This window comes from Lissotriton helveticus, chromosome 2_1 (assembly GCF_964261635.1).
Source record: "Lissotriton helveticus chromosome 2_1, aLisHel1.1, whole genome shotgun sequence".
NCBI classification, from domain to species: domain Eukaryota; kingdom Metazoa; phylum Chordata; class Amphibia; order Caudata; family Salamandridae; genus Lissotriton; species Lissotriton helveticus.
In genome coordinates this window covers 846816890-846834472 of record NC_136059.1, presented here as the reverse complement: position 1 = coordinate 846834472, position 17583 = coordinate 846816890, and the positions used below count along the sequence as shown (strand labels likewise).

The 17583-nt window shown below is 44.6% G+C and overlaps 1 protein-coding gene across 1 annotated transcript in view; it reads left to right on the top strand.

Annotated features, from left to right (window-relative positions):
- Nucleotides 1-17583, top strand: part of CEP120 (centrosomal protein 120) — a 337501-nt gene that overhangs the window by 133425 nt on the left and 186493 nt on the right. The window contains exons 10-11 of the mRNA XM_078675575.1: nucleotides 9760-9909; nucleotides 10223-10405. Of these exons, the coding sequence (XP_078531701.1) occupies nucleotides 9760-9909; nucleotides 10223-10405 (333 nt within the window). The remainder of the gene's footprint in view (nucleotides 1-9759; nucleotides 9910-10222; nucleotides 10406-17583) is intronic.

Here is a 17583-nt window from a genome sequence, read left to right as displayed (position 1 = left end):
CGATGAGACCAAACGATAAACATATCCAGCATATGCGTATTCGTAATATTTCACTGGGCCGGTCATTAGGCCAACAATCACTTGTAGGTTCTTGCGGTATCAATGAGCAGGTCAGGATGATCTAATGCAGTCCTAATGCAATGCTATGCAGTTCGTAATGTAGAAATGAGACAGTCCTTAATGCAAGTACTAATGCTGATCATAAAGCAAGTAATAATGCAGTTCGTAATGCAAGTACTAATGCGGATCGTAAAAGCAAGTCATAATGCAGTTCATAATGCAAGTACTAAGGCGGAACGTAAAAACAATTCGGCACAGATCGCGGTGCTAGTGAAGATCTCTATGCCACTCCTGGCTGACTCGCGGTCAGCGACTGCCAAAATATGCCCCTGATACTGGTATGAAGGAAACAAAGTGCAGCCCCACAATCCAACCCCGGTACTGCCACTCCTCTGCGAGTACGGACCACGATACTTACTTGAGCGGAGGCTTGCGCTGCAAAGATGGGAAAGGCCGAGAGCAGTCTCTCGTAGCACGCACTCCGCCGCAGGCGGTGACACACACACGCTCGACGAGCGTTACCTGGGGGGGTGCAGTCTCTCTCTCTTCTCTCCTCGCGGCTTGGGCGTCACGCTGTGTGGCTTCGGGTTGACGGTAGCTGCTCTTCGCAGTGAGAGTTGGGCTACCAGGCGACAGCCTCGCAGCTGATCGGCTCCCGGTGCGACTCCGTTGATCTTGGGCAAAGGGCCTCGGACCCACGATGGTGAAGGTTCACAAGTCTCTCCTTGGCAAAGGCAAGCTCCGGCCAGCTGCGGTGATTACTCACAGCTTCCCCATGGGATGACGGGCCGGGCCGATGGCGATAACGATCACAGCACTTCTGGTCACGTTGTCGATCGAAGCAAAGTGCAAGACTGCTCTGAGGCACACGGTCACTGGGCAATGCTCACCAAGGTCTAAGGCTGCAGAAAGCACACGCACACAGCATAGTTGAGACACACTTGGAAACTTTTATGTTCCTGAGTTTCCACAACCAAGCCAGCACCTCTCTGGCCCTTGAAGACAAGTTACTTCAGTACACAGCACACAGCAAAGTCCTTTCAAGCAGGGGGATACAGCACACAGCAAAGTCCCTTGTCCTCTCCTTAGTCAAATCATTAAAAACTGCAGGCCAGCCCCAGAACAAACATCAAGGGCAGTCCTTCTCTTCAGTTTCTTCAGCTGTTCTTTTTTGGCAGAGGTTCCTCTTGATCACAAAGTAGTTTCAATCCTTTTTCAGGCTCGAGTACAGTCTTAAGTTCAGGGGTTTCAGCTCTCACATCTATACCCCTAAATGTCTTTGAAGTCTTTGTGTTCACGGGGCTCTGAGCCCGGTCCAAGCCAGACCTGGGTGTCTTCCTGCCAGTGCACACCTTCTTTCTTTGATAGTGAGGGTCTGGGCCCCAGACGCTCCCCAGGAGGTGGAGCCATTCTTTTGTGGCAGCAGCACAGCCCTTTTCACATCAAAGGGGCTATTCCTCCCACCACACCAAATGCAGGCCAGCCTGTTGCTGCCCCACTTACTCCTCCCTGGTGTCCGAACACTCCCCAGACCCTGTGACATCCAAACCCAGACAGTCGGTACACAACCAGGGAGAGGCACGCAGGATGGTTAGGACAAGAAACCAGCCACTTCTAAAAGCGTGGTTTCTAAACACACAATTTAAAAACCATTTTCACAAAAAGATGTGTTATTAAATTCTGAGTTCAGGCACACTAAACTCCATCTTATGCCTTCAGGAAGATATGCTGGAAACATGTGACAAAGCATTCCCCATTCTGTCCTATGGGCAAGATGGACTTGCAACAGGGAAAAACGAATTTGGCAGTATTTCACTGTCAGGACATGGTACACACCTCAGTACATGTCCTACCTTTCACATACAATGCACCCCGCCCAGGGGGGTACCTTGTACTTACAATAGGGGTATCTGATGTGCATAAAAAGGTACGGGTAAGGCATAGCAAGTGGGTGCACTTGTCAGGACAACACAGCAGTTAACAAACTGTGTGCAGGCACTGCAGTGGCAGGCCTGAGATCTCTTTTTGGGGCTACTTGTGTGGGTGGCACAATTAGTGCTGCAGGCCCACTAGTAGCATTTGCATTACCAGCCCTGGCACACATAGTGCACTTTACAAGGGACTTTACTAGTAAAACAAACATACCAGTTCTGGACAACCAATTACCATAACACTTTATACAGGGAGCACTTGCACTTTGACACTGATCAGCAGTGGCAAAGTGCCCAAAGCCTTTAAGCCAGCAAAACGAAATCCATCACAGCATCAAAAATAGAGGAGGTAGAGGCAAAAAGTCTGGGGTAACCACGCCAAGAAATGCCCGGTCTAACACTACGCTTAAAGACTTTGATAGAAAAGCAGACTTTTGAGGTGAGGAATTAGTGTCGCTGGTGTTGAGAGTGCTATAATGGAGTTGCTTTCCACCTGAACTTGATCAACACCCAGAGTTCGCTGCTTCTTTTTTTGCATAATTTATGCGTCACTCTATGCCTGAGAGCGTATTGTTTTGACTTATACTGGGTGCTCCCTTGTGTCTGGACAAAGCTATACCTCTCGGAAGAGCTCTAATGAGAGCAAAACATGTGTCAGGGGTTGCTTTTATTCATTTCAGGTTGGCTTGGATGGTTTTTTACCAATCCAAAGCTGTAATACTGTGCCTGGAATGGTAAAAGGCTAGGCCATTTTAACAGCTCAGGATGGATAGCACTGTGCTAATCCAATGCTTAAAGATTTTACAGTGGAAATGGTAAAATATGTTTTTCCTTTCTATCTTGGCGTGGATGACACTGTGCTAATCCTACACTTAAAGACTTTGATAGAAAAGCAGACATTTGAGGTGTGCACATTTAGAGTTTTGCTGGTGTTGAGAGTGCTCTATACTGGAGCTCCTTTCCACCTAAATTGAGAACTACCCAGAGTTCTCGGCTTCTCTTTTTTTACTTTTTTATATATATATATATATTTCTCCAAACACGCAGCTCGAATCCCCGAGCTGTTCAACAAGTAAGGACACTCCATCCAATTTTCTTTGTCTCTGCGCTTAGTTTATTTTCGCGCGCACACTCAGTCAACAAACGCGTTTCGGCGTTGCCGCCTTCGTCAGTGCTGGCTGACAGAGACATTTTTTCATTTAAATAAAGTTTTCAATCAACACATGTTAAAAAGTAAACATAAAAAGAGGCACAATAATTCATTCACTTTTGGCGGCCATCTTGTAACGTCTCAGATCGGTGTCATCACCATCCGATATAAATGTTAAATCACATTTGGCTTAAGTTCATTGCATCAGTTTTAAACAAATAATACACGAAGTAAATAATTCATTTCATGTGAATCCAACATTATATTACACAACCCTGAATGGGCTTTTTTTCTCTCTCTCCGCAACCTCACAGTTCGAGATACGTTATTACCATATAATCTTACTGTTACATAACAATGACTTAAGTTCACTATATTCAATTTAAAAGAGAATATATTTCACCCTTGTTCATCATATCATGCCCTGAATGGGCTTGTCGCACGACGAACTCTTAATTCAGAGTACATCGGTACCGTTACTAATTTCTTGGACAACTATGCTCATTTTAGAAAGTGCCTCATAGTACCCTCTTTATTCACTACTATTTTGCCCTGAATGGGCTTTTACATCTTAATCAAGTAGACCCATTCCTCCAAACATATAGGGGGGCAGAAAAAGAGGGTAAAACGATGATGGGGAAAGGGGGGAAAAAATACAGCAGGAGAGTTATAATAAGCATTGACAGTTATCAGTGGTGGGAGGGGGAAGAAGAGGAAGGGGGGATGGAAAAGAAGGCTCTATGTTCAGTATTCTCTGCTCTGGTTGTGTGGGTTAGTGTAAATGTACCCACATTTCCTCTTCGTTGTTCAGACCTACTGGGTTTTTAGTTTGGAGCATGATAATATAACGAGACTCCAACATTCTTAACTTCTTGACCCAGTCTCCTCCTCTCTCCGTTCTTACCAATTGGTCTAATATGAAGAAGGACAGCAGATTGTTATTGCTTTGATGTACCTTCTCATAGTGCCGGGCCACTGGATAGGTTTGATCTTTCAAATTAATAGCCCTCATATGTTCGAGGATTCTCAATTTGGTCTGTTTGATGGTGCTGCCCACGTACTTCTTGCCACATGGACACACCAAACAGTATACTGTAAACTCTGAGTTACAGTTCAGTAGTTTGGAGATTTGTCTTTTCTGTCCCATTCCTGGTACCTCATACTCCTTGACCTTTGGGGAATTTCTGCAGGCCTTGCATTTCATGCATGGATAAAAACCCAATGCTGGGGCTTTCTTCTTTTTCTTAACTTCATGATGGCTGTTCACTAGGTGGTCTCTAAGTGAATGACTTCTTCGATATGTTACCAGTGGGTAGTCAGACAGAGACTTTCCCACCACACCATCTGATTTAAGTATATTCCAATTTCTTCGCAGAATTTGGAACATCTCTGGTGACTTGTCATTGAAGTTTGTAATAAGTCTCAATGTCATATCTGTTTTCTTGACCTTATCTATCAGTAGTTCGTTCCTAGGTCGTGCATCACTCCTTTTTTCAGCCTCATTTAGGAGCCCTCTATATATAGCCCCTTGCTTCGAATCTCTGTCTGGATTCTTTTCTGGCCTTTGTATACTCCTCCTCAGTGGAGCAGTTCCGCTTGATGCGCAGGAACTCCCCCAGCGGGATATTATTCACTACACATCGTGGGTGACAGCTACCAGCGTGCAGGATTGTGTTACCTGCCGTCGGTTTTCTATATAATGATGTTTGTATCTTGTTATCCTGGATGTATACCCTCAGGTCTAAATAGAAAACCTCCTCTTTACTTATACTGCTGGTGAATCTAAGGTTGAGATTGTTCTCATTGAGGTTTCTGATGTATTCCTCTGCCTCATCCTGCGATCCCCGCCACACGATGAAAAGATCATCAATGTAGCGGGTCCACAGTGATATTTTCTCAACCCATTTTTCATTGGCTCCCGCCCAAGCCACGTGCTCCTCCCACTAGCCCACAAATAAATTTGCGTAGCTGGGGGCGAAGCACGTGCCCATCGCGGTCCCCTGTAGCTGCAAATACAGTTGGCCTGAAAATAGAATTTTTTTATTTTTCAAACAGAATTCCGTTAATGCAATAATCATGCGGTTATGTGTCCTGAATTTCAATGCCCTTCTTTGCAAGAAAAAATTCATGGCTTCTAGACCATCTTCGTGCCTGATCGATGTGTAGAGGCTTATAATGTCTAAAGTTATCAATAATAAGTACTCATCCCACATCACACCTTGGATGGTTCTTAAGAAGTCCTGTGGGTCCCTAAGATAGGAACTCAAGTCCTTTACTAATGTGCTATGAAAATGTCAATATACATAGAGGTTTTCTCCAACAAGCTATCTATTGCCGACACTATAGGTCGTCCGGGCGGCCAAATTTTACTCTTATGTACTTTTGGCAAGTGATAGAATGTAGCTAATTGTGGATGTTCATTTTTCAAGTTCGTCCAATCCTTTACATCCAAAATTCCCTTGTCCTTCCACTCTGCAATAAGAGTATGGAACCTCGTTATACTCCCAGCATATTGTTCTCTTTTGATGGGAGTGTAATGTTCTGGTTTCCTTAGTTGTGAGAGAGCCTCATCCTCGTATTGTTGTTTGTTTAGCAACCCAATATTTCCCCCTTTATCACTGGGTTTGATGACTATTTTTTCGTCATCCCGTAGATTTTTAATTATGTTCCATTCCAGTTTGTTAAAGTTTCTTTTAGCACCATTAAATTTCCTTTTCTGCAAGTCCTTTAATTCTTCAATGACTACTTCCTGGAAAGTATCTATCGCATCGTGTGCACCCTTGGAATTGAAATGTGATTTTATTTTCATGCTGCTCCTGCAGCCTTTCTGGACAATTCCAGCTTCTTCCAGGAATTGTGTTGTGATTCCCTCGGGTCCTCCTGCGAATTGGTATCTTCCATTAGTCCTCGTACTGTAATCAGTGTTTCCAAATCAGTACCTACCAATGAGTTTGTACTTACATCTCCATCTGTAGTCATTGGTACTGTGTCCTTGGGATGGAGTTTGAATATCTTCATTAGCTTGACCTTCCTTACAAATTTAAAAAGGTCAATGCGAGCTTGTGTATAGTCAAATGCTGGAGTGGGTCAGAATGTTAGTCCCAATTGTAATAAGCTGCTCTCTTTTTCTGTCGGTATCCTATCTGACAGATTGATGATTGTTTTCTCCGTCAGCTTCTTTGTATCATTGTTTGCTATTACCATCTGCCCCTGCGTTTGCTGCGGGTCACCATCGGGGTAGAACGGCCCACCTCTGCCTTTTTTGCCTCTCCTTGTCTTCCTCTTGCGGCCGCTGGTGGATGGGTTCGTGGTGCCGGTCTTTGTCTCAGGCCACGTATCAGCTCGTACTCTTGAAAAAAAGTGTTTGAAGTAGATGGTTGCTCCTCCGCCGCTCCATTGTTTGCTTCTCCCGGTGTCCTTGCATCTAATCGTTTTCCCTGTTGTGCAGATTCATCTTCGGATACTTCTGATTCCTCTGTGCTTATTTCAACAACAGCTTGAGGTTGCTTTTTCGCCAATTGCTGATTCTGGCGTGGGGCATCATATTTTTTCGCAAACGTTAGGATGCGGCCATTTGAGTAATCCTTCTCATCTCGAATAAACTTCTCCTGTTTCCTTATTTTGATTATGTTTTCATAATCTATTAACCGCTGTTTCATCTGCTTGTGAAGTTCTTCACTTTTTTTCACATCTTTGTCCTCATTGATTTTTTTCTCAATCTCTTTGATTTCTTCCTGGAGTTTCGCCCTATCTCTCCATGCGTGCTTCACAAGAATTTTTAGCATTTGATGCGTTGTCCCTGTCATAAACTCCGACCATTCCTCAAGGAGTTCCTTATTCGGACTTTCATACGAAGGGACGATAAATATTCTCAGCCCCCTCGGGACTCTACCGACTTCCAGGTATTTTTGGAGGCTTGTTGCCTCCCACCACTTACGAATCTCCTTTTCGTATGTTTTTTCCAAAGTGGCAAATAGATTTTTTAGTGTGCCTGGTACAGTCTTTTCTTTTGATTTTTCCTTGCTTTTCCCAATTGCTTTTAGGTCAAATAAACTGCCTGCTGCTTCCTCCCTTTCTCCATCCGTAAACATCTCTCAGGTGTGCACGCTATGATTTATCAACACAGCAGAGAACTCAGATTTTTATGGCTATACGGGATAAACCAGTGTCACAATAGCGGAGTTGTTAACTCACCAGCTCCGCGTTCTGTCAGCCCTCGGAAGCCTCCTCGAGCTCAGTCCACGTGATGCCGGTATGCCACAATCCTCCTCTCTCTGTATTCCACAATTGTGAGCGATGCCTTTTTCACGCGTCGCTTCGTCTTGGTGGGGCTGGCAGTATTTCAATCCACAACTCACATCCACCATCTGCCGCTCCTCGTTTTCCCGGGTGCCTCCTTAACGCACGGTGGAGTGCGTAAAATGTCTCCAAACACGCAGCTCGAATCCCCGAGCTGTTCAACAAGTAAGGACACTCCAGCTAATTTTCTTTGTCTCTGCGCTTAGTTTATTTTCGCGCGCACACTCAGTCAACAAACTCGTTTCGGCGTTGCCGCCTTCGTCAGTGCTGGCTGACAGAGACATTTTTTCATTTAAATAAAGTTTTCAATCAACACATGTTAAAAAGTAAACATAAAAAGAGGCACAATAATTCATTCACTTTTGGCGGCCATCTTGTAACGTCTCAGATCGGTGTCATCACCATCCGATATAAATGTTAAATCACATTTGGCTTAAGTTCATTGCATCAGTTTTAAACAAATAATACACGAAGTAAATAATTCATTTCATGTGAATCCAACATTATATTACACAACCCTGAATGGGCTTTTTTTCTCTCTCTCCGCAACCTCACAGTTCGAGATACGTTATTACCATATCATCTTACTGTTACATAACAATGACTTAAGTTCACTATATTCAATTTAAAAGAGAATATATTTCACCCTTGTTCAGCATATCATGCCCTGAATGGGCTTGTCACAAGACGAACTCTTAATTCTATATGTATAGCATTGTAGTAATATGTATAGTAATGTGACGGCAATAGGGTGAATTTGACTTGCTAGCTTAGCTATACGTTGTACCTCCGGTGTAAGAGAAGTCCCTTTCCATTAATATAAGAGATATAGACATATGTCAGGAATGTAAATAGTGAATAGAGTTGGACGTCGTTATTTGGTGCAGCTCATGATTAACTCATTGGGTTAATTTTCTCATTTTATAGTAACCACTGTTTCGAAAAAACTACAGAATTCCTGAGGAAGGCACACGCCGAAACGCGTAGAATGGGATTGTGGTTCTGTAATTGATTAATTGTTTTATGTAATAGTCTTATGTGTAATGTGATTGTAAATTTGTATTGTCTATTCACACAGGTATGATAAATAATGTATATGATGTTTTGTATATTTAAAAAAAAAGAGATAAAAAATACAAAAAGATGTATATAACAAATATCTATAATTCCGCAAGAATAAAATAGGATATATCAGGTACACATGAGTTGGTGATTGTTCCATTTATACAACGTCTACTGCTCTTATTGTAAAATATGCACAAAACCCGGTGCTAATTGTTCATTTTTCCTAAAGTGATATCCACCTTTTCACCTTTCTATTCTGTCATCCAGTCAATGTTTCAGCCATCCTTAAATGGTTCACTATTCCATTAATATGTGGACCATTCTAACCATCCATCTATTCACACATCTGCCATCTATGCATGCACCCATCCAGACATCCATAAACCTATTCATTCAATCATCCATCCTTTGACTTGGCCATCAATAAATTCATCTAACAATCAACTAATCCTGTTGCCCTTCCATCTTTTCACACTCTCACCTTTCCTTCAACTGTTTCTCCATCCTTTCAACTTCCATCTTTCCATTTATTCTTGCTACTTATCACCATTCCTACCTTTCTTACACGGTTCCTCCCAAGCTTCCTTTCTTCACTTTTCTATTCACACGTCTCTTCTTTGCTCTTGTGTGCTCTCCTATTTTAGCATCCGTCCTTTTCTCTCATTTTCTTAAATTAATCTTTTTTGTCCCCTTCACTAACGCTGATGTTACCTTACAGTGATAATTATGAACGTTTGTCTGCTGCATTGCAGATAGAAGAGGCCCATAACAAGCCCCACTCCGCTTTTCTGTTGAACCAAGGCGTTCATAACACCCCTGGAAGCCTCCTTCTGGGTTGAGCCTGCTTCTCTTTCTACTGCTTTGGGATATCAGAATGCCCATGGCCGTGAACTAGGATTTACAGATTAAGTAACATTACCTTCTTTATCAAACATGAAGTAGGTATGGGAAAAGGATTCACAGGTAAAGGTTACTAGAGCAGTCTCTCTCTCTCCTCTCAGATTGAATTACACCTGCTACTGCTTAACCCTCTAGTTGATAGTTCATCAATTTATTGAGAACAGAAATTTCAAGTACTACATTCACCATAAAGTTTGCTTGTGAACCCCCTCCTCAGATCTTCTTTTAACTATTACTTTCTCTCTGCCCGGGACTAACTTATTTTATTAACGCAGTTACAATTGCCCATATCTTTTTCTCAAGACATGAATACCAAAGTATGAAATGATCAGTGTTTTCTTCTTTTATATGCAGGTATGCATACCCATTTTTTGGAAGCACAGCTCCTATCATGACTAACCCTCCAGTTGAAGTGAGGAAAAATATGGAAGTCGTTCTTCCTCAGTCGTATTGTGCTTTTGATTTTGCAACGTTACCACATCAGCTGCAGGATACCTTTGTCAGGTATTGGATGGTTTTGGTTTATCCTCAATATTAGGCTGCATTTGTGATATAATGCATTTAATAGCTGAAAGACCTATATACCTACCGTATTTGCTTTCCTGAGATGTGCTTAGCGCTGCAATTTACATTATCTTGTTACTCAAAAATAGTAACGATATAAATGAATTTCATGCTGAAGTTTTACCAAAAGACACTGATATTTTCTCAAATCCAGGAGTCTCAATTATGTTAATGACTGGTATTCTTTCTCTCTCAATGTTAGGGAGTTCAGTGACACACTGAGGGTTTCCTAATTTATCTTTTTATTTTTCAGGATTCCTTTGCTAGTCGAAGTATGGCATAAAGATAAAATGAGCAAGGATATGTTGTTAGGCATTGCAAGGCTGCAGCTTTCAAATGTACTGACATCGGAAAAGGCAAGGTTTCTGGCTCCTCATGGAGACCAGTGCTGGCGGCAGACTTACAGTGAAAGGGTTCCAGTTATTGCCGTACAAGGGTAAGTAGGAAAAATGATTCAGATCCTTGATTTTGCAATTAATCTTAGATGATAACAAGATGGTGCATTGCATGGATTAGTAAATTTGTAAGAGTTTTACTGTAAGCAATTAAACGATTAATTAAAAATTAAAAATAGGGTTTTTAGTTTGGCTAAAACTAACCGTTAACTTAATATTTTACAAAGTTTTTCAGTGGTCCAAAAGACTTTGTTTCTGAGCAGCAAGAGTTTGTTTCATGCTTTCCTCCATTTTCTGTGGTTGATTGACCTTTCCTACTGCATGCTCATAGTTTTTCTTTTGTCCATCATAATAGGGACTTTGGAAATGCTGTTACATTGAATGATCATTAATTTTCGAGCCATGCAATGCTCTCCCATGCGCGCATTTATAGAAACAATCTGTCCAAGTTTTAACAAACCTTCATGTCTTAACCCAAATGCTTCATTTAAGAGTCCCTGGCTCCGGCGATAAGATTAGGATTCGTTTTCTCAATGGAGAGCTATGCTGTAGCTGATACATAAGTAATTGTTTTATTGATTAGCCTCTCCTGTATGAGAGATCCCTTCCCTGAAGTCAGAGGTAGAGAGGTGTGTATGGTACAGACCTCTTTCTCCATGGGCTCTGGCATAACCTGTTTCACCAAGGAGACACACTCTGGAAAAATCATGTTTGCCTGGAGAGAGATCCTATAAGGAAGAGAGGACTTGAAACTGGAGAGTAGAGAGTGGGCTTGTGGGAACGGGTAGTTGGTATGAAACCCTACTGGCTCAGGTATTTTAACTGACTGATAGTCTATAATCTCATTTGGCAAGTTTATTGTAATTTAAAAGCGGTTCCAATTGGCAGCAGGTGAGTTGTAAAATGACCTGTTTTTTTTTTATTGTGCTTGCTGTTCTCTTGTTTGCTTCTGCTCACAGGAGTCCAGGTTCATTTCCAAATTCTAATTTTAAGAATAAGAAACTAAGATAGTTCAACAAGTTAAACCCTGGATGATGAGATCTGGCTGAAACCTACAGGAGCAGATCTAAATTACTTTCTTTACCCAGTTATTGGTTTAACTGTAGAACTGTTGAGTTAGTGTAGAGTAACATCTGGTCTAAATAGTGCTGATTGGCAATGTCCTGATGTAGATGTGAGCCTTTAACAAAACAAAGTGCATTCTGCGGACATTCATAAGACTCGTTTAATGGAGGCCCCCCTCTGCCCCTACAGAGGGTGGGGCCCCCCACATCCTACATGCCAGAGGGGATCCACAGCTCTTGCTGACCAGCTGCATAGAAATTTTGAAAAGACACTTAAAAGTTACATGGCGAAATAGGTAGCGGGTTAAAAAAACACCAGGGGCATTGAAATATGGAGCTGCTTCACTGGAGCTTGACTTATTAACATGCAGAATACACAAAGCAGAACTATACTCGAGCTGCGCATCTGTGTTGAATTATAGAGGTAGAGATGAATGGGCCTTTTCCCTGCTACAAATAGCCTTTCAGGTAGAGAGAAACACCACGTATTTGTGGACCACAGTTCCAGCGACCCTCCCACAGATCCTTTTGGATATCGCTTCCTGAGGCCCATGTTGGCCTCTTTACTGAGATCACTATGAATTCATCTTTGGGCCTGATTTACAGTTTACCAGACAAGGTACTCAGTCACACGTGCAGCAGCGACCCTTGCTCATCAAACCCTCAGTCTGCCTACCTCATTTTGAGATAGGAAGACTTCTAGTATTCCATCGATGGAGCCCTTTCGCTCCTTCAACAGAATATTTCCTTCAGCAACCTGATGGAATAGAGGTTATCAGAAGAAGGACATTATACTGACCACTCTATTGAGTATGCTTTTTTTTCTGCCTGTCACCACCAGGAAAGATCTGTCAGAACAGGACAGGATAAAACTATAAACACCATGCCCAGGAAAAAAACTCCCAGGCTGTGGGTCATTTTCCTAAAAGCTTTAGGAGTTTGCTTTTGAAAAACAATAAAATGTCAAGTGTGGTGTACAGCCACCAAAACCGACAGCTGCCGTACTCCACACTTTTAGTGCATTGAAAGGTGATTGCTTTCATTCAACATAGATGACTGCAGAGTAGGCAGTCATCTCTAAATTTGGCGGGCAGAGTACCTTAAGATCGGCGAAGGTAATGTCCTCTGCCATCCCAAAGGACGCTACTGCATCCGTCAAACTCAAAATCATGCCCCTAGAAGTGATATTCAATGTAAATGTCCTGATTGTTTGATAGACAATACATAAACACCCATATCCTCTTATTCAAAGGGAGTCTACACATACATCGTAAAGTGAATTTCAGTAACATAAAAGTAGCTATTCTTGAAAAATGTTACTTGATCGTTTAGTTCTCTCAGAAATTCATATATTTCCGCTGTAGAAGTGCCACTTCTTGATTAAAAACATACATTTATAGTGCATGATTAAACTGCATCTGATGGCACTCTGGGATTTACTGCTAGGTGTAGCAGTCTATTGAATCTCATGTTAGGTTTAGTTTCTGGCACGTTTGATAGTATGGTGTTGACGCACAAACACGTATATACACACCCACACAGCTCTAAAGAAAATCTGAAACCTCCACCTAGGCCTAGCTTTTTTAGACAACATCAGTGAATTCTGGTAATCCTAGTTTGATGTTTGCCTTTTCTGATGGATACATCTGCCAGTGTATTCCTCACCTTGTGAATATCCCCCTGCGTCAGCAACATTCGGAAATTCCTTTGTAGCTCTTCACGCCGACTTGGACGACGTCACAGACGCACGGCATCGCGCGCGGCTCCGCTGACGTCACTGACTCCATAATAGGACTCTGTCGGCGTGATGACATCAGTTCCCTTTTTTCCGCGTCGTCGACGTGAACGTTTTTTCTAGGGATCTCCAGTAGCTGTATTGTTACTGTCTTACTGTCGAATATTTCCAGTGTTTTCTTGTTTCTCTTTCAAGATGTCTTCGTAGAAAACTGGTTTCAAGCCCTGTGTAGAGTGCGGGAAAATGATGTCTATTACGGATCCGCATGAAGATTGTGTGTGGTGTTTATCATCTGACCACGACTTCCAAGGCTGTCCCAGTTGCAAGAAGATGAACCCGAAGGTATTGCGGGAGAGAGAGGTGAAGCTTCTTGTGGTGAAGTTAAAAGGCAAGAAGGGGAAGAAAAGGTGGAAGTCTCGTTCCAGGCGTTCGAGGTCTCGTTCGAGGTCGGCTTCGAGGTTGTCTTCAGGACATGCTTCTGGATTCAAGAGGAAGCTTAAGAAGAGGAAGCATGGGTCTTGGCGTCATTCGGAGAAGGAGTCTGACCCGAAGACGAAGTCTCCAAGTCGTCTACATCGGAGGGATTATGTCTCTCCTTCACTTGCTGTACCGGAGCCGGAAGGTGAGCCATCGCCTGTTGGTTCACCGGAGCAGTCAACGGCTCGAGAGTCGAATCCGTCCCCGACGTCGATTCATTCTCCACCTCGAGAGGAGGAAGAGGCTCCTTTGCCTGAGGTTCCTGTGACTCTGGTCCATCATCCTGAAGATCCAGTTGACCCAAATCCGGTGCCTCCTCAGGAGCAGCCTGTGGGTTCGTACCCTCCTTTTCCAGGCCCGGGGCAAGACCCAACGCATTACTTAAATGCTATGTACTGGGTCTTTTCAAGAGCCATGTACCCCTCTGGAGCACCGGTTGGTCCCATGGGTCCGATGGCTTTTAATCTAGGAGTCCCTCGGACGTATGCTCCGGCGCCGTTCATGCCTTTTATGCCGGCCCCGTCTTGGCGTCTCTCGGCGCCGCCGAGATCATCGACGCCGATTCCTTCATCACCGGCGCCGGTTCCAATTCGACCTCGCTCACTGCAGCCTGGTCCTTCGGCGCCGAGCTCGACTCCGGCACCGGCTCCATCGGAGTCTGTTGCGGATCCGCCGACGCCGGTCCCGAAGGTGAGGTCGAGACGGGAAGCTCAATGGCTTCTAGAGGAACAGAGATATAGAGAAGTGGAGATTGAAGAAGGTGAGCTGCAGGAATCTGAAAACTTCTTTGATGATCTGAGGGAGGCTAGTGGTTTAGAACTGTCTCCGGATTGGGAGCTATCCTCTGTTCCAGATGCCTCATCAAAAGATATGGCACCATATCATGTAGCCATCAAAAAGACAGCTGAACTTTTGAATTTAAATTTGCCTACTGCGGAATTTAAATCAAATATTTTAACAGAAGTTCTCCACTCCCCATCTTCAGTGGTAGAGCCTATGCTTCCTTTTAACGAGGCGTTGACAGAGCAAATCTTGGAGGTGTGGAGTAAGCCTTTTACGGCTCCAGCAGTAGTGAGAGCTGTCGCGAGGAGATATAAGGTGGCTCCTGGAGACCCGGACTTCTTATCCTCCAATCCTTCACCCGAGAGCTTGGTGGTACAGGCAGCCTGCTCCCAAAAATCTGCAGGTGCCTAGTGACAAAGAGTCTAAAAAGCAAGACAAGTCAGCAAAGAAAGTTTTTTTTCTTCAGCTAGCATGGCTCTCAAGTTAACTAACGCCACTTGCCTTTTAGGGCATTACATCCATGCTCTGATGGACTCTGTGAAACAATTGGTCCCTAAGATTCCTGAGGAGGACAGGCAGACCTTCAATGAGGTTCTTGTTGATACTCAAGCTGCTGCTCGTCAAGTCATCCAGAGGGGTTTGAAAACAGCTGACTCTGTTGGGAGAGACTTGGGGTCATTTATTGGCACGAGGAGGGCAGCTTGGCTGAAGACTTCTGAATTTTCAGCTGATGTCCAAGCTACCTTAGTAGATCTACCATTTAATGGTTTGGGCCTTTTTGGGAAAAAGGCGGATGCTGCTTTGGAGAGATTCAAGGATAGCAGAGCAACGGCTAGATATTTGGGCCTCCAGTCCAGAGGTTCTGTGAGTAAGAGGTACAGAGGATTCGGACCCGCAACAGAAGCAGCAACAGCAGAATCCGCTGTAAAAGTCGTACAGAGGCAGACAACGGGCTCGTCCTCGAGGACGTCAAGCTTCCTCCTCCTCCCCCTCCTCCTCCTCCTCCTGCTCCTCCTCCTCCCACCCCCCTCCTACCTCAGCAAAGCAGCCCTAGATCCGCCATTCCGGATCATGTGGGTCCTGTAGGGGGTCGGCTTACCCATTTTCCGCGAGATTAGGAATCGGTCACATCGGACCTTTGGGTTCTCAATCTCGTGGAGAATGGGTATGCTCTTCCCTTTCGGGAATTCCCTCCGAATTACCCTCCTTGCCAAGGGTTTTGCACAGAGGACCACCTGCTACTTCTGCAGGAGGAATTCCTGGCGTTACTTAGAAAAGGTGCAATAGAGGTGGTTCCGGAGCAGGAAAGGGGTCAGGGATGCTAGTCCCGGTATTTCCTAATCCCCAAGAAGGATGGCAGACTTCATCCGATCCTGGACCTCAGGGTCTTTAATCTTTTTCTGAAACAGGAGAAGTTCAAGATGCTCACCCTTGCACAGGTTCTTCAAGCGCTGCTGGAGGAAGACTGGATGGTGTTGATCGACTTGCAGGATGCATATTTCCACATCCCCATTCTGAAGTCGCACAGGAAGTATCTCCGTTTCACGGTGGGTTCGCAACATTACCAGTTTGCGGTCCTTCCGTTTGGTCTTACTTCTGCACCTCGAGTCTTCACCAAGGTGATGGCTGTGGTGGCAGCACATCTCAGAAGGTCAGGGATACCAGCATTCCCTTATCTGGACGATTGGCTGATCAAAGCAGAATCTCCAGAGAAGGTGCTCCATCATCTACAGGTAACAACTCAGTTGTTGTACAGATTGGGCTTTTCGATAAATGTACCCAAATCTCAGCTGGTGCCCTCCCAGCGCAACCTGTTCATAGGTGCTGTACTGGATACTACTGTGTCGGGCATTCCCTCCACCACAAAGGATTCGCGGCAGACAGGAAATGATTCCTTTATTTTACAATGGAGCGGTCGTTCCAGTCCTGAAAGTCCTTCGTCTGCTCTGTCTGATGGCTTTCTGCATTCTGTTGGTCAGCCATGCATGCTGGCACATGAGGGCATTCCAGTGGTGTCTCCGCAGGCAGTGGTTTCAGCACAACGGAGATCTTAGGGAGTCAGTGAGGATCTCCAGAGAAGCTGCGGATGATCTGTCTTGGTGGCGCGTAGAAGGCAATCTGTCTCAAGGAAAGCCTTTCCATCTGCCTCCATCGGTGGCCACAGTGATAACGGATGCATCCACTCTAGAATGGGGTGCTCATCCGGAGGATCTGGAGATCAAGGGTTATGTTATTAAGCTTTTGTATAGCGTACAGCTACTCACAAGGAGTGTCCCGACGCTTTCCACCATCAACTCATAATGAAATAACACAACACAGCTAAAAACAGACAACAGAACAAAGCAAAAACAGTAGGCAGTTAAAACAGACTAGGAGTTAAAAAGCCAGGTCTTCAGGCCCCTCCTAAACTGGAGCAGGTTGGCAGTACTCCGAAGAGAAAATGGAAGCAGATTCCAAAGCTGGGGGGCTCTGCAGCCAAAAGACCGCCCTCCCGCACGGGCCTTCCTCACCCGTGGAACCACCGCTTTACAAAGAGCTTCCGAGCGGAGGGAACGAGCTGGACGATAAAAAGTCAGTCTCCACTGCAGATATCCCGCTCCTGATCCATGCAGAGCTTTATGCATCAGGGTCAAGGATTTAAACTGGATCCGCTTCCTAATGGGGAGCCAGTGAAGCGTCTGGAGCAGCCCGGAAGCTCGAGCTCGTCTCCCTAAGCCAAAGATCGCCCGGGCAGCAGAGTTCTGCACCACCTGAAGGCGCTGGACCAGATAATCGGGAAGGCCGAGAAAAAGAGCATTGGCGTAATCTAGCCTCGAACCGACCAGAGCCTGCACAGTAATCCTCCTGTGCTCCTCAGATAACAAAGGCAAAAATTTGCGGAGCATTTTCAGTAATCCGTAGCAAGTGCCGGCCAGGCCAAGAATGTGAATTCGAAGCGACAGCTGATTGTCTAGCTTGACGCCCAAATTTTTGGCCACCACGGAGGACTGTGCGGGAGGACTCATGTCGGACGGCCACCAATGCTGCCACTCCGGATCGGCAACGCATCCAAAAAATAAAATCTCGGACTTGCCCGAGTTGGCCCTCAGACCGTTCCGCTGGAACCAGTCGAAGACCAGCGCAAGGCAGTCCCGGATTCTCTCTCCCACAAACTCTTGAT